Source organism: Amphiprion ocellaris, chromosome 16 (genome assembly GCF_022539595.1).
Source record: "Amphiprion ocellaris isolate individual 3 ecotype Okinawa chromosome 16, ASM2253959v1, whole genome shotgun sequence".
NCBI classification, from domain to species: Eukaryota; Metazoa; Chordata; class Actinopteri; family Pomacentridae; genus Amphiprion; species Amphiprion ocellaris.
In genome coordinates this window covers 1,736,219-1,758,547 of record NC_072781.1, presented here as the reverse complement: position 1 = coordinate 1,758,547, position 22,329 = coordinate 1,736,219, and the positions used below count along the sequence as shown (strand labels likewise).

Sequence of the window (22,329 nt, the reverse complement as noted above, 5' to 3'; positions counted from 1 at the left end):
AATGAAGCCAATCAGCTCCAAAAAACAACCTGGGAGATTCTTAGCACAAAACTAACTGTGATTAAATGTCTTATTTTACCTTAAAAAAAAGGTTCTTTTAGATTGATAAATCAAGTACTTTGCCCACTGACCCACTTCCAGCACATATTTTTTTGAACATTGAAAACTGAGGCTGTGTTTGGTTGGAAATGTCTCCAAACTATTTAAGATAAAAGCCTGAAAGGTTGCCAATGTTATAGAATCTGCAACGACTGCAAGTAAATCAAATAATCTCTTCCAAAATTTAAGCCATTCAGATGTAGTTCAGCAGAAACTGTTGTAAAAGTTTGATGATTTGAGACAGAATTATTCATCTATTATTTACCAAATATATAGAAGACGTAGGTCCAGTCCAGGTAGAAGCAGATCTGACCAGACAGAGGAAGACAAACTACCGTCCCCAGCTGGGCTCCTGGAGGGAAGACAGAAGACAAACATCTGTACAGATGTCTGAAATGCCACACTGGAACTACCGAATATACAGAGAATACATGGTTAGTTTATGGTTAGCAGTCTGTTACAGCAGCTTTTTAGTCCTGTGTTTTTCAGTTTAGTGTGTTTTTTTTTCTTGATGCCAAGGTTGTTTTTTGTTGTTTTTTTTTTTGTTTTTTAACAATCGCTGACGATTTAAGTGCTTTTTTATTCTATTTTTTTAGATTGTCTGGGAGGAGTGAGAAGAGGAAGTGGATGGAAAAGACCATTGCTACCGCTGCTCAGTGGAGATCTACATGTGGAGCAACAGAGCCATCCGGATATCGTTTACTCAGACAGGAGCCTCTGATCTTGCTCAGCTCTCTAATGACGCTTTTCCACCAGCACCTACTCGGCTCGACTCTACTTGGTTTGCGAGGTTTTTCATCAGGACGTAGTACCCGGTACCAGATACTATTTTACTACCTACTCAGCCGGGGTTCCCAGCGAGCTGAGTGGAGTCGATAATGTGATGTCTACAGAGTGCAGGCCACTGATTGGACGGGGAGTGATGACACATAAGGCCGACCTCTTCACGAAAACCAACCCTGCCATTTAAAAAAAAAAAAAAAAAAAAAAAAAAAAAAAAAAACTTTGAATCTGCCAAAAAGCCACAGACGGAGCAGCAGATGTACTATCGCCTCCATGTCCTCCATTGTTGTGTTGCATTTGTTTCGCACCAAATGACGTTAAGGGACTTCCAGGCCACCATGCTACGACGACTCCACCACGATGAGGTGGTACTCAATGTAACGGAAAACGACCTAAATCGAGTCAAGTCGAGTAGGTACTAGCGAAAAAGCGACATGCCGGGATGTTTAGACATGATACTCTGGAGGACTTTCTATGGAAGAGACGTAGAGGGAGATGAGCTGGAGCAAAGAGGAACCGGAGGAAGGGAGATGGTTTGGAGAGAGGCTTATAGACCGGCTCTTCATCTGTTGTCATGGAAATGTTCACTCTAGGGGTGATAAGATGGAGACACTCATCAGGAGACAAAGACTCCACCACAGGGGTGTCCTTCGTGTTTCAGCTCTCGTTTCTCACCGATGTACGTGATGGTGAGCAGTCGGCTCCTCTCCAGCGGTGGAGCCCAGGCGGCCCACATGGTGTACATGGCGGGGAACGTGACGCCCTGAAAACAAACACAATAGAAGAGCTCAATCAGTAACTCATCCATCCTCTGAACCATCTGCACTCTGCTTGTTGATGGTTTACCTCTCCGATGCCCTCCAGCACTCTGACAGCGATCAGGTAGCTCGCTCCCAGGTCGGCGGCCGTGGGGGTAAGCAGCGTAAAAACCGCAGTTCCCAGGACTCCAAAGCCCATCAGCCACTTGGGTCCGAAGCGGCCGGCCAGGTATCCTCCAGGGATCTGAGTCAGGATGTAGCCGTAGAAGAAGGAGCCCAGAATCCAGCCCTGAGTCTCAGAGTCCCAGTTATAAACGCCGGCCTGTGAGGGGAAGAGTCAAAAACATGTACTGAATTAAGTGTTTAGGATCGTCTCTGCACACAGAGTCATGGAAAAAAATATTAGACCACCCTTGTTTTCTTCAAAACATTCCTGTTCATTTTAATGCCTGGTACCGCTAAAGGTACATTTGTTTGGACAAATATAATGATAACAACAAAACTAGCTCATAAGAGTTTAATTTCAGAGCTGATGTCAGACATTTTCCATGGTTTTCTTGATAATAATCAAAATCTCTTCAGTTCTTCCATCAACAGCTATGGGATTGAGGAGTTAGTACTGATTCATAACCATAGTTTCTGATGACTGCATCCATGTGTCTTGGCTGCTCTCCACCAGCTTCTGACATTGTTCTGCTGTCACAGCAGCCCATTCCTGTTGCACTCATTCTAACTAATCTGCTTTGTTTTTGTGGTTCTCCATTTAGCATCTGATGGTTTTCCAAAGGTTTTCAGTTGGATTTAGATCTGGTGATTGAGCAGCCAAGGCATGGTTCCAATGTTCTAGTTCTCCATCCAGGCTTTAACTGACCTTGTCTTGTTGGAAAATCCAGTCATTGGAGGCAGGAAAGAGTTTTCCAGCTGATGGAAGAAGAGTGTTTTCTAGAGTAGCCCCAAACATGACCTGGTTTTAGGCATTATGTGAGAGCTGACAACTTCTGAGTTGTGCTACAGCTTGAATGTCAGCAGGAAACCACTCTAGGCCTTTGCATGTGCAGTGCTGCTGATGACATGAGATGGTCTCTTATAGACCCTGGAATACAATGAAACTGAAGCGTGTCAAATAAGACAAAGTATTATGGAATCAGCTGCATTTTATGTCGTGGTTGTTGTATTCTTCATGTCATATACCTTTAGTGGTACCAAGGTACCAACAAGGGTCGTCTAATCATTTTGCCATGACTGTATATAGAGATATATGCAGGCCTCTGTGGCTTTATCTAAACATGTTGGTCCTGAAAAACTGAGGAAAAAGCTCCATCTGTGCAACACTTTCGCTGGATGTTTGTCCCTAATTTTTCCAAAACTGACAAACTGTTGACTGTCAGATGTCAGTCCCTTGATTTAAATAATCTTCCTCAACGGTTTTTTTTTCCACGAAGACGAAACAAAAATAGAAGGCTACAATGCTAATCATCGTTTTCCAAAAAGCCGGCCAAAAAGAAGTACTTCATGTCCTAAAATCACATCAACAGGATAATGGGGGGCAAAAGTTCAACTTCCACCCACTCCTTCATCTGCATCAGAAAAAAAGATACACAATTATTGTAAAATGTAAATTAAAAACAAAGGAACACACAAGTAGAACTGAACTTAGACACTCAAAGCATAACAATTTGTGTAGATGATTGACTGAAATGTTATCAACTAAACTTTCTACGACACCAAAACTGATAATTCAACTTGTTGTTTGTATATTTTTGACCCAGCAGATTAGAAGAACTAGAATAAATCTAGAAAAGAACCAAAATGCAAAATTTTGCAGCATTTTCTTATTATGGTCCACAGCTCTTTTGACTGATTTAATAGATTTTATTAATTTATTCTTTTTCGTCAAAGTAATTTTATTTATTGATTTCTCTATTTATTCACTTATCTATTTTACTCTATTTAATACACAGTTTATTACCTTGTTTTGATAATTTCTTACCCGTTCTTATAATGTTTTACTTTTATTTCTATCTATCTATCTGAATAACAGATATTTAATATAATTTTAATTTATTTATTCATCTTATTTTATTTCATTTTATCTCATCTGGTGTTTCCTTATTGCTTGTGTTATATAAGATAGCTTTTCCTAAGTTCCTCAATCCCCGAGTCTTTTATTTCTAGCGTGACTTTGTGGGTTGTTCTGTTTTTATTGCATTTTTATTTCTGCTAATCATAAAACACTTTGTATTGAATTGTATTTATATTAAAAGCTCTATATAAATAAAGTCTGATTGATCAATCGATTGATAATTGTTTTTTTTCTGGTTTTCAAAGATTCTATCATGGAACATTTAGATTTGTAGGAGTCATAGTATGATCTTTACAAGAGTATTTGTAAAAGACCTTCGAGATAAATAGTAAATGGTCTTTCCAAATCACTTTATAATGTCTTTCTGATTCACACACACTCATATCACTGGCAGCAGTCTAGACGTGGGTGCTAATTTAGAAATCACTATCATTTTTGCATAATTAGCTGCTTTCAGTTTATCTATTTATTCTGCTTATGTCCCGTCCAGACAAACCATAAATAAATAAATACTCAGGCTGGGTTTGATTTGAACTTTAGAAGACATTCTACTTCACTGCTGCAGCAAAATGGACAAAACTGAAGGAGGAAACACTCTAGTTCAGGGGTGTCCAACATGTGGCCCGTGGGCCAAAAGCGGCCCTCCAGAGGGTCCATTCCCTCTAGACCATGACAAGTTGTTTTGATCAGAAAGTAAAATACTGGATTGTTCATTGTTCTTTTGTCGTTTTGTGCCTCGTTTTTGTAATATTTTGTCTTGTTTTTTGTCTGACTTTTGTCGTTTGTCTCATGTTTTTGTCGTTCTGTGTTTCTTTCTTGTCTCGCTTGTGCTTTTTGTCTTATTTTTGTCATTTTGTGTTTTGCTTTATTAGTTGTTTTGTGTGTTGTTTTTGACATTTTGTGTTCCCTTTTTGTCTTGCTTGTGTTTTGTTTCTTTTTGTCATTTTTTGTCTAATCTGTGTAATTTGTTGTCTCATTGTCTAATTTTTGTAATTTTGAGTCTCATTTTGTAATATTTTGTCTTGTTTTTGTCTGACTTGTCGTTTTGATCATAAAGTAGAATCCTCTATGGTTCAGTTCCATACACCTGCGACTAAATGTTGTGCTCCTTTGTCGACACTATGATCTGGAAGTTGTAATGTGGAAATGATAAACTGAGGCTGAATGTGGCTGAAATTGAATTTATTTTTCTTCAGAAATTTCAGGTTGTTCATGATGTTTTGTAAAAAGATAATTCCTTAAATGTGAACATTTTCAGAATGTACTTTTTTGCACTAAAACAAAGGAAACATTAGGAGTTGTGGTTATTTATAGGTTATTATGCTGTGACTTTACTGGTCTGGTCCACTGGAGCTCAAACTGGGCTGAATGTGGAACCTGATTTAAGCTGAGTTAGACACCCCTGATCTAGAGTCAGATTAACATCTTGGTGTGACTCGGCTAGATTCTTGTTCACCGTGTGGTTGTGTTTGGGCGGAGGACTGCTGGTGTGAGGAGGACACACTGAGCCGCTGTGGTTGGGGCTGGTCTGGTGGGTGGTGTTGAGCATGTCCACCATCGCCACGCTGAGGTTCACCCTCAGGGAGTAGACCACGAAGAAGCCAAAAGAGGAGAGAAATGCCAGCATGTAGCGAGCCGAACAGCATGCTGGAGCTGCAGGACGAGGCAGAGAGAAACAGTGGCGTTAAACTGGAAAACTTGATCCTCTCAAAACAAGAAAAAAAAACTTATTTCAAGGAACTTTTACCTTGAAATAAGTGGAAAAATTTGTCAATAGAACAAGTGAAAAATGGCTTGGTAAGATTTCTTGAAATAAGATACGATATTTAGAATATTGAGATCTCAAAATTAGCAGGGAAAACTTACTTGAAGCTATATTTTACCAGGATTGGCAAGCTTAGGTGTCTTAAAATAAGCCAGGTATGCTTAAAAAAAAAAAAAAAAAAAGGCAGTTTTTCACTCAAAAATAGATTTTTGCTTTCATGTAACCTCCTAATTTTAGATGCATGAACCCTCCTGCTGTCTTCATTTACTGGCACCAAAAATATTGTTTCCTTGTCTGAAAAAAATCCAAATATTCAGCAAAAAAAGCCCCAAATTTCCGAAATTGCAATAAACATCCCAGTGCTCTACATCTCTCAACTACTACTAACGTTACAGTGAGCAGCAGAATAACGTAAGAGCGGAGTAGACATTAGCAGCAGCTCTGCTAACTCCTATCACCTCCCGACGTGTGTGTGAACTACTTAAAATAAGACTGGTGATATGTCACGGCGCCCTGATTAGCGCAGATGCAGAGCAGCTGCATTAGATGCATCAGATGCACACCTGCAGCTGGTCCAATCATCCCCTGCAGTAAAGACCAACGCTGCGTGCAAGTCAGCGCTGGATCATTACTGTCCTGCTGAGACACGGTGCGACTCCGGAGCAGCCTGCCCTTTCCCCTCCAGAAGATCCTCCGGATAGATGACCCGGACTCCCCCCTAGAAGGCCTCCCGAGAGGTTTGGAAGCCGTCTCCCAGATAGGGGAAGTGGACCCCCGACTGCTCCCGTAACCTGGCTCTGCTCCCCGAGGAGGACTTGGCGTCTCCCCTGGATGCGGTGAGCACCGGCATGAGCTTCGCCAGACTGCCGCTCCCCTGAAGCCTGCCTTTCTTTAGTTATTTTGTAATAAACCAGTTTCATTGCGACCTGCCTGCCGACTGCTCTGTTCTCTTACTCTGGGTTCAAACTCCCCACGCATCGTGACATGATAATACCGAGATGGAAACAGTCCGTGATAGAAAAGCACGTGTGTGTGATTAAAACTCAGTTCACGTGTTTTAGGGAACACGCTAAGGTGAAGGCTGATTAGCTTTTACCATAACATTAGTTCGTCCATGGCTCTAAACGCTCTGCAGACTATGTATTAGCAATGGGGGAAATGTATTTTAACGGGCTGATATGTTGTGATGCTGAGCTTTCAGTGTACAGGATTTACGTAGTGTCAGTGAACGTGGCATGTCTGGTCGGCTCAGCTCTGATTGGGAGTCAGCTGTGTGTGTGTCGGTGTGTTAGCCGACCGAGAGACAGAGCTGGGAACGGCAGCTAGTTCTGGAGTTAAAATCGGGGGTTTTCAGCGTTATTTTGGCGTTGGCTACGGCCCACAGCAGCCTGGTACAGTTTAATAAACGTTCAGAAAACGAGATCAGGTCTCGCTCGTCTATCGCAGCGGGTCGCTACAGTACGTAATGTGGAGAACAGTGTGTTGGCGTTAAAGTCACATGAAAAACTCTACAACTCACGACTACTAACGTTGCTGTGAGTTTTCTGGTCCTATAATCTGAAAGTTAAAGTGAAGATGAGAGTAAAATTCAGAAGCGATTTATCTGAACAAAATGGTGGAACATTTTAAATACTGCGTGGGCTGATTAAAGCCCTTAAAGGCTGTTTGTGTTCTGTCGGGAGTTTAATGGCCCTCATAGCAACTGATATTTTTTTGTATAGCTTTTGTCATATTGATCATTAATAACGTAGCAACATACTTTTGAATGACAGGGTCCCTGCTATCGCATGGTAAAATATAAAATTTTATAATGAAATCAACTTTAGGCTTCCCAAATACTGTAATAACTTTACAAAAGTTGCTGCTGAGCTGGTTAACTCCCTATATTTTTGTTGCGTTTGAACTTAAAACAAAGATAAGTCATTATAGTTAAATTTAACTTTATTTACTGTGGAAAAATTTCAGGGAGCTATTTATTTAAGCTTTTATTCAACTTATTAAGAGATGCTTCTGAGTCTAGGAAATCCATGCACTTCTGGAGCTATTATTTTCTATTTGTTCGGTATCAATCCTGAAAAACCCATATCGGTCGATCTCTAAACCCAAGTCATAAACCTGTTGCTTTCTTTCTTGTTTAGAATAAAACAGCAGCTTCTTAGAGACATATGTCAGCAGCTATGAAGCCTATTTAGCCACCTAGCCAGCAGCTAGCTAGTCGGAGCTGTTCAAGTTCACCTTTTTGTAGTTTATCCTCGGCTCCCCGGTGAAGCAGCGGCCTCTCCTGCTCGTCTCCCTCCGTGTCCGACCCGTACCGCTCCATTTTCAGCCGGCGGTGAACCGCAGCGGGAGTTTTACCGCATCACAAACACAGAAAACACAAGAAGAACACAAGAAGGAAGTTAACGGCGCCGAGAGCAGGTCAGCTGACTCGTACGTGACATCACAGTCACGTGATGAGAGAGGATTCGACGTGTGCCGTTTGCCCCCAGTTTAGTCTTCAGGTGTCAAATAAACAAAACATCTCGGAGGAAAAACAGCAGTGAAACTACAATTATAATATTTATTTGGTGGTCAGCAGTGGGAAAACTGCTAAGATAGTTTATTAAAGTAAAGGTACTAATACGGATTTATAAAAAATACTTAATTGTACTCAAAGTATGAAAGGCAGATCATGCAAAACAACAATATAAGACCAGCCTGCCTTCCATCCAGGACTAAACATGAAAACAGGTTGGTAAACCAATGTACACTGTAAGAGACCACAAATAGACTCAAAATGACCATAAAAACATGCAAAATGACCACAAATAGATGCAAAAAGACCAGAAAGAGATCCAAAAAGACCAGAAAGAGACGCGAAATGACTATAAAGAGATGCAAAAAGACCATAAAGAGATGCAAAATGACCACAGATAGATGCAAAATGAGCCAGTCAGGTCAGTTTAATGTGTAATGTAATAATGAATTATCAGAGATTCTACCATCATTAAATAATACTCGTTTCTTTTAATTGTTTTGCCAGAATTGGCAACATGGGAATAAAATACATGCTTCAAAATCTCTGTTATGCTCCACAAGTAGGTGTTTATCAAGTTATCTAATAGGAATACTGATTGTAAATTATGTAAAACCTGCAGAATCTTTAAAAAAAAAATTTCTCTTGTGAAACCCAAAACCTCGATTTCACAGCTGTTTTTTTTTTTTTTGGATTTTGTGAAGGTTCTGAGAAAGAAATAAAACGGGTTTTGTTTGCACATTAATATCCAAGAAAAGAACTGCAGCATGAAATCATGTTTATTAAATTTATCTGATTCCTGTGTGTTATTTTTCCTTTATTGTTTAATCTAGAGAGAGAAAAAAGTGTGGAAGAAGCTGGACTGGAGATCGCTCAGGTAATAAAATCGTAGCTAACTTTGTTTATGCCTCATAAAAACCAGCAATTATCGCTTTATACTCAGATGCTTTAATTATTCTTCATCTACTTCCTGAAAAGTTTGGTCAATAAAAAAGACAAAAACTAATACTTTCAGCTGAACTAAAGACAGACTTTGTGATTTTTCTGCTCACATGTGTTGTTGTAAACTTACTCTTTCAAATAAATAGCCTCCTAACCCCCTGGAAACCAGCGTTTGTCCTGTTTTTGTGTTGCTCCTCTGCGACCCTAGACAGCCGGGTTGTAATGCTTTTGGAGCAACACACCATACTATGACGTTTTTACAATGACGGTTCTACTATGGAACCAGTTTGACATGTTCAGGTGTTCTTTGTGTGAAAACTCAGAGATTTCAGGTATCAGAAGGTGGTTTTCAACTTTCTTTGTTAACTTTCTGCTTCAACTTTAAATTTCCTTGACTAACCCAGCCCTCTGGACTTCCAGGAAGCTGTGTTCCTATTGGCTGTCCAGGTGGCTGCTTGGTGTTATCAGGAACACCTGAGCAGCTTGGTGTTATCAGGAACACCTGAGCAGCTCAGTGTCTTCCTGCTTTATGTGGCTGCAGACAAACATTTCCTCTGCTTCTCTTCACCACTGAACCGGGTTTGGCTCCATTGCTTTAGTTTGTTCTTTAGGCGTTGGCTTGCAGCTTCCAGCAGTAAAGTCGTCTTTAATGTGTTTCTTGGTGTGTTTTAGGGCTTTATACTGGATAGTTGTCTTGGTAAATGTGGTTCTTCAGCCACAGTTAGCACATGGTGCTAATGTGTGCAGTGATTAGTGGATTTGCTGCAGCTGAGTTGTGTCTTTATCTTGGCTGTAGTGAGTCTTCAGAGGTTTTTGGTCAGACACATTCTGTATTCTTGTTTGTGAACCCACGTTGGTTGTCCAGAAGGTAAGAGTTCCTGTCCTGATTCTCTGTTCTCAGATGTTCTCTGGTAGGCTGCAGGAGACTTTAGCGTTTGGATTGTGCTAGTTTGGTTTTTGTATGGTTTCATTTGGACGACTATCTTGAGGCCCCTCCATGTGGTTTAGTGAGGTTTTCGGGAACAGTTCTACAAAGCAACCTGCAGCAGAAGAGACTTTGAGAGTTTTTAGGAAGTTCTGGAGACCAGACTTTAGAGCAGCAGAAACATTTGTCAGCAGTTTGAGCAGGAGAAGGTGAGCTTCAGAGTAGAAATGAGGAGAAGGAAACCTTCTTGACCCGTGTGGTGAGGTCCTGTATCAAGAGTTTGAGCAGGTTGTGAAGAGTCTGTAGTTCTTTGGTCTGAAAGCACAAGAAGAGTCGACTCATTAAAGGAGAAAACAGGAGATATTGTTGGTTCTTCTGTCGCTCTGCAGTTTCCTTAGACTGAATATCAAGTTTATATTTTAAATGATTTCCCATGTGAGCCCAAGAAGACTTCAATAAACTCCCTCCATCCCCTGGACACAACACATTTTATTACCATGTTAAATCTTTTTTTTTTAAATATGTTTTTGAGTTTTAATCCTAGTTTTAGCATAGTTTTTTTCTGTTTGCTTGTTTAGTTTTGTCATCTCTGTGAAAGGTGCTAAACAAATAAAGTTGAATTGATAAACTGAATAATTGACTAACTCATGATTGTGACAACAGAAGTATTTTCATTGTGATTTAAGGGTTTATTTCATTGTTAAGGTTGGGGTTAAAATCTTGACAGAAAAAAAGTTTAAAGAAATAAACTACATTAAAAAAAGCAATTAAATCAAAGGAAAAAAGCATTTGATACAATAAAACTTTTAAAAAGAAAATTAAACATTAAATAAATTAAATAGACAAAATATTTAATTAGATAATTAAACAGAAGATAAGAAACATGTAATTATGAAATTAAACAAAATTTTATTAACAAAAATATTAAACATTAAAGATGAAATATTTTAGATAATTAAACATTTTAAAAAAATACAATTAAACAAGAAGAATATTAAACATTTAAAAAAATACAAAACATTTAATTAGATTATTAAACCTTTAAAAAGACAAAACATTTAATTAAAAATTAAATGTTTAATAAGAAAATTAAATCTTAAAGACAATAAAACTTTAAATAGGAATTAAACTGAAAATACAATGAAGCATTTAAAAAGAAAATTAAACATTAAAAGGTGATTAAACATTTATAAAGAAAAACCTTAAAGATTAAATCAAAAAATTAAACACTGGGAAAGAAAAGGAAATTTTTCAAACAAGCCGATAAAACATTTGAAAAAACAATTAAACATTAAAACGACAAAACATTTGGAAATCAAATCAGACAATATAAAAGAATAAAAGGTGAGAAAAGAGCAAAACTAAACATTTAAGAAGAATCAAACTAAAGACAAAACATTTGAAAAGACACCAGTTAAACTTTAGAAGATCAAATTAAACAGAAGAGACAATAAAAGAATCAAAAAGAGCAAAAACAGATTAAGGTATTAAAGCGTTTTCTAGTCTTAAATGAAAACATCAAGTTGTTTCTTCAAACATTTCCTCTTTCTATGTTCTTGGTTTGATTGTGGACAGATTTACTAAGAACTCATTTCAGAAAACTGCTTTCCAGATAAAGTCTACTAGTAGTTGAAGGCATCGATCAAACTAATGTTACCTTCTGATCTCCACAAACTTTACTGTTCAGTGAAGAGAATCAAAGTTTGTTGAGGATTTCTAAAAAACCCACAGGTGAAGGTCTGAGAAGAACTCAGATGGATGGTCTAAATGTGAAATCAAGACTCATGGTCACAAGTTTTAAGGCTTCTGTTAACCAGAAAGTTCAAACTAACAGAGAAGTACTGAGAAACTTTTAAAATTTCAGTCCTCAGAGTGTCTGAAGGTTCAAACTAACAGAGAAGTACTGAGAAACTTTTAAAACTTCAGTCCTCAGACTGTCTGAAGGTTCAGACTAACAGAGAACTGCTCAAGAACTTCTAAGATTTCAGTCCTCAGACTGTCGAAAGGTTCAAACTAACAGAGAACTGCTCAAGAACTTCTAAGATTTCAACCCTCAGACTGTCTGAAGGTTCAAACTAACAGAGAAGTACTGTGGAACTTAGAAAATTTCAGCCCTCGGACTGTGTGAAAGCTCAGGTCCTGAGGACTCGGGAGGTCTCGAGGCTTTGGAAAGTCTTGGAACTGAGGGTTCCACCCTCCAGAACAAAGGCTGAAGTCCAACCTCCTGAGAAAAACGGTCGAGTCGAGGCTCGAGTTAAAAAAAAACTCGAAAACGACAAAAAATAGATGATAAATGCGCAAAAAAAAGTAAAATTAGTATCTGAGCGAATAGCTCAGGAGGATAAGAAGAGAGACTGCGGACTGGAGGGTCGCAGGTTCAAGACCCGCCACCGGCAGTTTTCTTTCTTTGTCTTTGTCAGGATATTGAGAAAATTTAAGAAGTGTCTGGTCTTGAACCAGCGACCTGCAGCTCCATAGGCAAATCCTTAACTCACTGAGCTACAGATCAGATACAAAGAAATAAATTCGTCGTCCCTTTGGCATCGTAGTTCCTGAAGTGACCACATGGGTGGAGCCAAGGCGGAGTCTGGGTGGAGTCAGGGCGGAGAGTAGGCGGGGAGGTGGGTGGCGGCCTCCCCCCTCTACTCCCCCACCTCCCCACACCACCCACCACACCTTCCCCCGCCCGACGAGTTCTTCGAGTCTCCACGAGTTCTTCAAGTCTCCACGAGTTCTTCGAGTCTCCACAGGTTTTCCCGAGTTTCTGGAGTTTCCACGAGGTCGGAGGCAGAACAAGTTGTCATGAAGAGGTGTTGAGGTCGGCCTGGATGGACTGACTTTTTACAGCGACTAGAAGGAAGACCACTAGAAGAGCAGGTCTTTAACCACCATCCATAAAATCCATGGAGTCGCTCCAGAGAAATGAAGGGAGGTCAACTTTTATCAACCTCCATCCACATGTTCAACTTGATATCTTTACTTTGACATTTTTAGCACCACAAACCTTTAGTATCACACTTTATTATCATTTCTTAGGACTTTAATGGAATCCACCAGCAGATTTACTTTTTGTCAAACTTTTTGACAAACTTTATTCTTGTCATCGTGGGACTGCAGTATTTAAAACTCTTCCTTCTATTTGACCTCATGTTTATTAGTTTTAGTGGAGAAAGTTATTTTAGTTGTTGATTAGTCTCTTAAAAACAAAATAATAAATTGGATTAGTCAAGAGGTTTAAATTTCTTACTTTGTCATATTTTAAATATGACAAGAAAATATAAAAATAAAGCGTCTTGAGACAATTTGACCTGTAATTGGCGTTATATAAATAAAATTGAATTTAAATTGTATGTATCTTGTAATGTTGGAGTAATTCAGCCATATATGTTGGAAAACACATTTTCTTTGTCCATTAATCTGTTGATTGTTTTCTCCAGTAATTCATTTCTTGTTTTGGTTTATAAAATGTCAAACCCAAATATATTCAGTTTACTGTCATGAAAATCAAAAAGATTTACATTCATGATGCAGGAATCAGACAGTTTTTCACTTTTTATCTTAGTTTAGTCAGAAAGATAGTTGATAATGTGTGAATTGTTGCAGCTTTTGAGCCGTAAAAGGTTTTAATCTTTGGGGCCGAGTGTCAAAAAACATTTAGAAACCAACATTAACAAAACACTCAACAAAGATTTGAACATCATTAAAGGGAAATCCAACTTTTGCATGACAATGTCTAATTAAAGGACATTTATTTCCAACGTAAATGTGTGATATTCATCCTCTGGAGCTTTCTCTTCACATCGTCTTCCACCTGGACTGCTTTGGTCGGGAGCATGTGCAACAAACATTTGAAAAACTGCACTTTAACATCAATGAATGACACTGAAGTTTAATCTCTACATAAATGAGACTGAGTCTGGATGTGCTGCTCTGTCATTAACTCCTAAGTTTAGGGAAAGTTCAAACAAAAGAGGACAGTTCAGATCAGACTTGATAATGAGCTTATTTTGAACAAACATCTCAGACTTGCTGAGCTTCAGCACCTCTAGCAAGATATTTTAACAACAAGCAACTCAAGAGATCCAGAAGTTGGAGAGAGTTAGCTTTAGCTGAGCCAAAGAACATGTGGGATGCTAACCTAGCAAACATTTCAGACTTTTCTCTGTGAATTCTGAGAAATAATTTCCTATTTAATGACAGAGCTACACATCTTAACTCAGTCTCATTAAAACAGACTCTAATTCAGTGTCATCCATCCATATTAAAGTGCAGTTACCCAAAATGTTTGTTGTATGAGCTCCAACAAAACCTGTCCAGGTAGAAGGCCACTTTGACAAACAGGAAGTGGAAGATTCCAAGCAGATTTATAGAAGGGGGAACTGGACTGTACTAAGTGTGGTGGAGTATAGAGGGGTGTTTTGTGGGTTTTTAAGGCTGATAATGATTATTAGTGAGACATTTGGAGTAGATATTCATTTGCAGTAAATGAATATTTAAAATCTTTGAGTTAAACTTAGAAGAACACAAACTCTAACAGCAAACTTCGTTGATACGTTTCTGTTTTGTTTACAGATGTTAACCCGTTCAATCCCAAATTTTCCCCTGCAAAATAAGTGCATGTATTTTACTCCTTAGAGCTCCCTAACACATAATATATATACATTTTTCATTTCATGTTGGTTTTGTTTGTGAAAATGTAGGTTTTATACTCGGCAACAATTGTTGCCGGTGGGAAACCGCATAGTCTAAATTTAGACAAATTCTTCAGTTTGACCTATTTACACATTTTTTTAAAAAGTAAGAATAACACTAATAAGTGTAATATATTATAACTAGGCATGATTATAAGTGTGTTCACAACTTTATAAGATACATAAAGATACCATGGCAATGCATGCTGAAGAGAACTAAAATTGACAACATTGCAATTACTGCATTTCACAATCTCATAAAACAGTTGAATAACCACAGAGCTTAAGAGTGTTTGATCTTACAAAATTAGAACTGATCTTATTTTACAAAAATAAAATAAATTCATATTGTGGCAGTAGCTTAGATTGACTATTTACTGACCACTACCATCATGGCCAGAAGATGAGTGTACATAGTGCTTTCATGCAACTGATAGCTGTTTTGTGTATGGCTTCATCTTGTGAGCACCCTTACAGTTAGAGGATACATCAGCAGGAACAAGTCAACAGGGTCTGCTTTAGTTTGTTTCATGCAGCCTGCTGCAGTTCCTCCATAGGTCACAAAATCTGGTTTATTGGATGGACTATGTATTGACTATGTATGTATGTATTGGACTATGTATTATGCTGGCGGCAACAAATGTTGCCGTGCTTACGTTTACTCTTCTTATGATCAAAAGACGCATGCAGGCATAAAGTTCTCATTATATATCAGTAGTAGACCCTTTAAAAAATGTATGTACAAAATATCTCAGTTGTATCTGTTAATTAAGCTATTTAAATAAATTCTTCTTGTACAAGTTTGAGGCAGACATCTCCTTCCATCGGCGCAGGCAGGAAGTAAAGAGGCCTAGTCATGTGACCATTCACACTAGTTACATGATATTGATGCAATTTAGAGGAGACAACCTATTCTTTGATTTTAAAACCTCCATTAACTGTCCAAATCCAAAACAACACTTTTAGAGAGTAAAAATTCAAAGAAAAATGAGCGGCAACAATTGTTGCCAGTGGGATTAAACGGGTTAAGTTAAAGGAGTTTTATTCGTGACATATAACCAATCAAATCACTCCAGAAGACAGAGCGACCACAGGTAGATAAAGGTTCAGAGCCATAGTAGCATCATTTTTAAATTTATTTATTACCGTGAATCAGGAAAAAATAAAATACCGATAATCAGTAAATCAGTCAGTCCACAATTACTACAATTCTACAATGTATGTCTCTTTCCTTTGACTTGTTATTTGTACAATATACGATGTATATGATGGCGTTTTTTCATACCAAAGGCTATACTATGATGTTTTCTAAGAGACATACCATGCTACTCTGGTTGTTCTGGTCCTGGGCTGCTGCACTCCTCCTCTGTTGTTTTCTGGATTGTACTCAGCTGCATGCCTTCGTCCATCCGGCCTCCGTTGACTCGTCCCGCCTGCCGTCTCTGGAGCTGAAGCTGGATTGGAACAGACCAAAGTACAGTCCAATCACGATGCCAGCTGCCTCTCAAAAGGCTCCTTCATCTGGCAGGTGGCGCCACTTCTTCTGAGGGGAAGCTGAGCTGGTCCAGCAGAACTTTGGAGATGTGTTCCAGTGGTTGGTGGATGTGTGGGGAGATAGAGAGGGACCTTTGAATTGTTCAGAAAGGAAAACAGGGAACCCATTGGTAGTTTTAGTTTAGGCTGCTACTGAGGTGTGTTTTTGGGTTTTAAGAGGTGAACAGGAAGAGTTTTTTTCGTATTGATTATCTTTTACTTTGTTCCTGGTTGGAATGCCCATCAATGTCAACATGAAGTTCACTTTTAGTTCTGTTTATTTATTTTTATTTTACTAACACCCATTTGCTTTTAACCCCCTCACATGTTGTGTTGTTGTAAACTCACTCTTTCAAATAAATACTCGTCTAACCCTCTGGAAACCAACGTTTGGACTGTTTTTGTGTTGCTCCTCACCTACTTCAGACAGCCGGGACATAACAACGTTTTGTGGACTAAAGGCTTTTCTATGACATTTTTTGGACGACATGCTATACTATGACGTTTTTACTTCAACCTGAACAGAACACAGTCTGAACGAGTGACTGGCGAAGGGTGAAAACAGCACAGATTCTATACAGACATGTAAACATGAGCTACATTTTCTGGTATGTGTTATCTCTGGGTCGCTACAGGCAGGCGGTTAGGACTGGTTTCAGCAGCTTGTTCCTATTTTAGCTCACATCACACAGTATTACAGAGAATAAGAGCATTCAATCATCAAATACAGCAACTTTCATAATAAAAACTTGTCAGTGGCTGCAGTCCTGATGCCTATTTTATCACTGATGACAATGAGAATCTTTAACAAGAGCTGCAAAAGTTCCAAGAAGTCAGTTCAGTGCTGAAGATTATTTTAATGCATAAACTACAGCAGTTTTCTGATATGACTGTCTTTATGTAAACTATTGCTACTACTGGATGTCGCTCACGTTGACACTTCAAACACCTTCTTCCCATCCTCTAAATTAAAAACAACAGCCCTTCATCCTGCAGTTTCCTTATCTGTCAGGTCACCATGTTTATTTAGCAAGCACAAGTTGAAGTCTGTGTCAAAAAAACCACATCTAAACTTGCTCCACTGTCAACTCAACCCTTCTCAGAGCTGCAACTTGTGATTTTTAAACCTTCATTTTAGGTGAGATGACTACAGATATCTGTCTTACACCGGGGTGTTCCAGGTTAACTGTTGATAGTTTCTGTCTCCAGATGTTTCGTAACAACCACACCTGGCTGTGTGTGAAATAAAGATACTAGATAAAGAAGACCTCGCCGAAAAATGTCGGCATCACTACTTAATAAAGTCTATATCCATGTAAATATCACCTACAGACAGTGAAAAGAAATGTGCTGGCTGAAATATAAAACAAGTGTTTTTATGAACGGTGAGAGGAAACGATGGAATCCAGAGATAAAGACCACAGTCTGACTCATTGTGCCACCGATCAGTCTGATAAACACCTTCACAAGGATGTAAAAAGGATTACAAGAATATAACACAAACTGCCTGCGTAGTTTAATCACTCAGACTGTACAGCACTGGAAGTATTCTAGTCTTCCTCTGCCACATCTTTAAACAGATTTTTTTTTTGCCATTTCTAAACCAGCCAGGGCTCACAAATCACACAAATATATTGTTTGTTTTGCCCAGATCGGATCACTTTACTTCCATTTTTATTTAATATTGTCAGCGGTTAACGTGCTCTGAAATGACGGTTAGGACGGAGGACTGAATGTGTTTTATTGTTTTCTGAGTGACTAGTTTTAACAACATGGTCTCAGTTTGTTCTGATGTATTTTATCAGATCCAGCTGATGTTCTGCTGCGTGTTGTTCTGATGTATTTTACCAGATCCAGCTGATGTTCTGCTGCGTGTTGTTCTGATGGGAGGCTGCTGAGGTCTGAGTGTTTCTGAGAACAAACCCGAGTTAAACCTGAAGTTCTGCTCTGGATCTGTTCCACTGAACTCAGACTAACACACAGCAGTGGACGAGCTTCTATGTTGTGGGTTTTAATTAGTTTTGTGGCTCGTTATTAACCAGGCAGCCTGTGTTAAGTTGTGATTATCTACAGTTAACCTGGATATGTTTCCTGAACAATCACCAGGTGTTAAACACCTGACAAGATGACAAAGATCTCTGTGGATGAAGCGGGATGTTTATCAGACTGATCGGTGGCATGATGAGTCAGACTGTGGTCTCTAATTTTATCTCTGGATTCCATCGTTTCCTCTCACCGTTCATAAAAACACTTGTTTTATATTTCAGCCAGCACATTTCTTTTCACTGTCTGTAGGTGATATTTACATGGATATAGACTATATTAAGTAGTGATGTTGACGTTTTTCGGTGAGGTCTTCTTTATCTAGTATCTTTATTTCACACACAGCCAGGTGTGGTCGTTACGAAACATCTGGAGACAGAAACTATCGACAGTTAACCTGGAACGGGCAGGGCAAAAAACAAACAAACTCGTGACTGAGGCCAGTTAAAAAGCTAAAATGTGAACACAATCACAAGAAAGGTGTGTAAAAAGCTCCAAAAAGTCTTGAATGGCACAACACCTGTACGTACATTTTACTTGAGTTAATCCAGAATAACAGACCAGCAGTAACGAAAACTGTTAGAAATTTGTTTACATTGTAGGAGTAGAGATTAATTGGCTATTTTCAGGTTGTATTTGTTGATTTTGTGATCCAAAAATGAAACAACGACCGCTAAACGTTAAAACAAACACAACCCAAGTCATAAACCTATTGCTTTCTTTCTTGTTTAGAATAAAACAGCAGCTTCTTAGAGACATATGTCAGCAGCTATGAAGCCTATTTAGCCACCTAGCCAGCAGCTAGCTAGTCGGAGCTGTTCAAGTTCACCTTTTTGTAGTTTATCCTCGGCTCCCCGGTGAAGCAGCGGCCTCTCCTGCTCGTCTCCCTCCGTGTCCGACCCGTACCGCTCCATTTTCAGCCGGCGGTGAACCGCAGCGGGAGTTTCACTGCATCACAAACACAGAAAACATAACAAGAACACAAGAAGGAAGTTAACGGCGCCGAGAGCAGGTCAGCTGACTCGTACGTCACGTCACAGTCACGTGATGAGAGAGGATGTGACGTGTGCATTTTGCCCCCAGTTTAGTCTTCAGGTGTCAAATAAACAAAACATCTCGGAGGAAAAACAGCAGTGAAACTACAATTATAATGATATTTATTTAGAGGTCAGCAGTGGGAAAACTGCTAAGATAGTTTATTAAAGTAAAGGTACTAAAACAGCTTTATAAAGAATACTTGACTGTACTCAAAGTCAGAAAGGCAGATCATGCAAAACAACAATATAAGACCAGCCTGCCTTCCATCCAGGACTAAAACATGAAAACAGGTTGGTAAACCAATGTACACTGTAAGAGACCACAAATAGACTCAAAATGACCATAAAAACATGCAAAATGACCACAAATAGATGCAAAAAGACCAGAAAGAGATCCAAAAAGACTAGAAAGAGACACAAAATTACCAGAAAGAGACACAAAATGACCAGAAAGAGACACAAAATGACCACAAAAGACACAAAATGATCACAAATAGATGCAAAAAGACCAGAAAGAGACGTAAAATGACCACAAAGAGATGCAAAATGACCATAAAAAGATTCGAAATGACCACAAAATGACCATAAAAAGACACAAAATGACCACAAAGACACACAAAATGATCACAAAAAGATACAAAATGACGATAAAAAGACACAAAATGACCATAAAAAGACACAAAATGACCAGAAAGAGACACAAAATGACCAGAAAGAGACACAAAATGACCACAAACAAACGCAAAAAGACCATAAAGAGGTGCAAAAAGACCAGAAAAAGACGCAAAATGACCACAAAAAGACACAAAATGACCAGAAAGGACACAAAATGACCAGAAAAATACACAAAATGACCAGAAAAAGATACAAAATGACCATAATGACCACAAAGAATTAATTAATTTTTAAAAATCTTTAGACAATTCTATAGACAACTTAAAACCAGTGAAATCATTTAATAAAACAAAATAAAATACTGCAAAATACAAAAACTGCCAAACAAAGATAGCAACTTGTAAGATTAATTTCTAAATTAAAAATACATATGAATTATTAGGATTTATTATAGTCTATTTTACATTTTTTTAACACTTCATTTTTCTATTGTTGCCATTTTTGCTATTCTGAATTGTTGACTTTTCCTCCCTCTGGTGTTTCCTTTTTCAAAATTAATGAGAAATATGTGAGTTATTTTGATCTATAACCATTTTAAAAAATATATTAATTTCTTTATTGAACCAAAAATACTTTTAAAAAGCTATAATCGGGCAGGAACCCTTGATCCTCAGCATGTCAGCTTGCATTGCCCTTTAATAATGCATGTCAGTAAACAAATTATATATTATACAGATTAGATTTTTATTAAATATTGTAATTAACCAAAGAATCAGTTGCTCTTGGAAGATCTAATTGATGATTTGGCTTTGTTTGTCTGCCATCGAGACTCAAACGAAGACATCCGACTGTCTTTCATCGTGATCCTTGTTGTTGTCGCTCTTTAATCAAGTTAGACTCTGACTCTGGACACAACAGCTTGCTTATTAGAACTGTCTGACTGAAGTTTTGTGCTGTAAAACGTAAAATCTGTGATAGATAATGTGATGTTTTGCATATGGGCAGGTCTACCTAAGAGAGCTGTTTACTTAAAGGACAGAATGTGCAGTCAGATGCAGTTTTTTCTGAAGAAGACAACGTTGAAGTGTTTACAGCTACGATACTCCACTGAGGCGCCATCACTCACTGATCATTTAATCAAATCTGCCCGACTTAAAAAATATTAAGTGTCGAATTATTGCATGATAGCATTATGTGTCATTAAATGCATCTTGTGACCATCTGTGCATTTAATTATCTGTTCATATCATACAGAGGACACAGGAGATAGACTTACAGCAGTTCTTTAAACATTAAAACAGGAGCTTAATGACATTTAAACATGGTGGTCCAGCTCCTTGAAGCCAAAACAAGCACTTAAATGAATAACGTTGAAGAACAAGACAAGTTTTGGTTTGTTTTCAAGCAGAAAGGGGATGAACAGGACGTTCTCCTTCCACAAACTCACATGTAGTGGAAGCATCAGATGATGTGTGAGAATGATGTAACCTTCAAACACAGGTCTGTTGTGGACATGAGGAGCAGCTGAGGAGTTTGTCTTCAGGCTTTATTGTCTCTACCGCAGAGGAAACAACGAGACACACACTGCAAATGTGACAAGAGACAGACAGATGGACGCACAGACCAATAGAATCATAATAAAGTGAATGAAATGAGCAGTTAGGAAAACACGTTTCTGTCTGCGGCGGGGGAAGAAAGTGTCACACTAACCATCGGGTAAACACATGCACACACACGTGGACGCAAACCTCTGCTGTCGAGTCAAACTGCTGTTAAAGCTGTTAAGTTTTCATCCATTATCTATACACCGCTTAATCCTCATTAGGGTCATGGGGGGGGCTGGAGTCTATCCCAGCTGACTCAGGTGAAGGCAGGGGACACCCTAGACAGGTCACCAGTCTGTCACAGGGCTACATACAGAGACAAACAATCACTCTCACATTCACACCTACGGGCAATTTAGAATGATCAATTAACCTCAGCATATTTTTGGACTGTGGGAGGAAGCCGGAGTACCCGGAGAGAACCCACGCATGCACAGGGAGAACATGCAAACTCCATGCAGAAAGATCCCGGGAAAGCCGGGATGCGAACCAGGGACCTTCTTGCTGCAAGGCGAAAGTGCTAACCACTACGCCACTGTGCAGCCCGTTAAGTTTTCACAGAATTCAATTTGAAACAAGCTGAACAGACGGATGTACAGCAAAGAAATGGTTTAAGCTGCAGGAGTGGTACAAAAGGTTCAGGTAAAATAATTTACTTTGATACTTGACATCGTAAACCAATGAAAATGACATAAATCCAACGTCAACACTCCAACTGTTGAATTTCAAAGCCACAAAGAGTTACTCGTTAGTGAAGTGTCGCCTAAACATGTCTGTAATCATTTTCTAATTAACAGTGGGCCATGAACCTAATTGAAATAATCTCTCTGAAGCTTCCCTTCCTGTCACTTTGCTCTTTTGAGAGTCAAATATTTGAGAAGCTCGGACATCTGGAGGGAGCTTGAGGTTGGGTTGTTGCTCCTTCAAGTCAAAAGT

The 22,329-nt window shown here is 38.8% G+C and overlaps 1 protein-coding gene across 2 annotated transcripts in view; it reads right to left on the bottom strand.

Annotated features, from left to right (window-relative positions):
* Window positions 1-19,155, bottom strand: part of slc17a5 (solute carrier family 17 member 5) — a 28,198-nt gene extending 9,043 nt beyond the window's left edge. The window contains exons 1-7 of one of the 2 annotated variants that reach the window (XM_055018558.1): window positions 18,967-19,155; window positions 15,883-16,187; window positions 7,724-10,185; window positions 5,180-5,376; window positions 1,729-1,962; window positions 1,558-1,645; window positions 365-451 (exon numbers count right to left, since the gene is read on the bottom strand). In XM_055018558.1, coding sequence (XP_054874533.1) covers window positions 365-451; window positions 1,558-1,645; window positions 1,729-1,962; window positions 5,180-5,376; window positions 7,724-7,808 — 691 coding nt within the window. In that variant the 5' untranslated portion in view covers window positions 7,809-10,185; window positions 15,883-16,187; window positions 18,967-19,155. The remainder of the gene's footprint in view (window positions 1-364; window positions 452-1,557; window positions 1,646-1,728; window positions 1,963-5,179; window positions 5,377-7,723; window positions 10,186-15,882; window positions 16,188-18,966) is intronic. The other variant, XM_055018559.1, reaches the window with a different exon arrangement.
* Window positions 19,156-22,329: the final 3,174 nt, after the last annotated feature.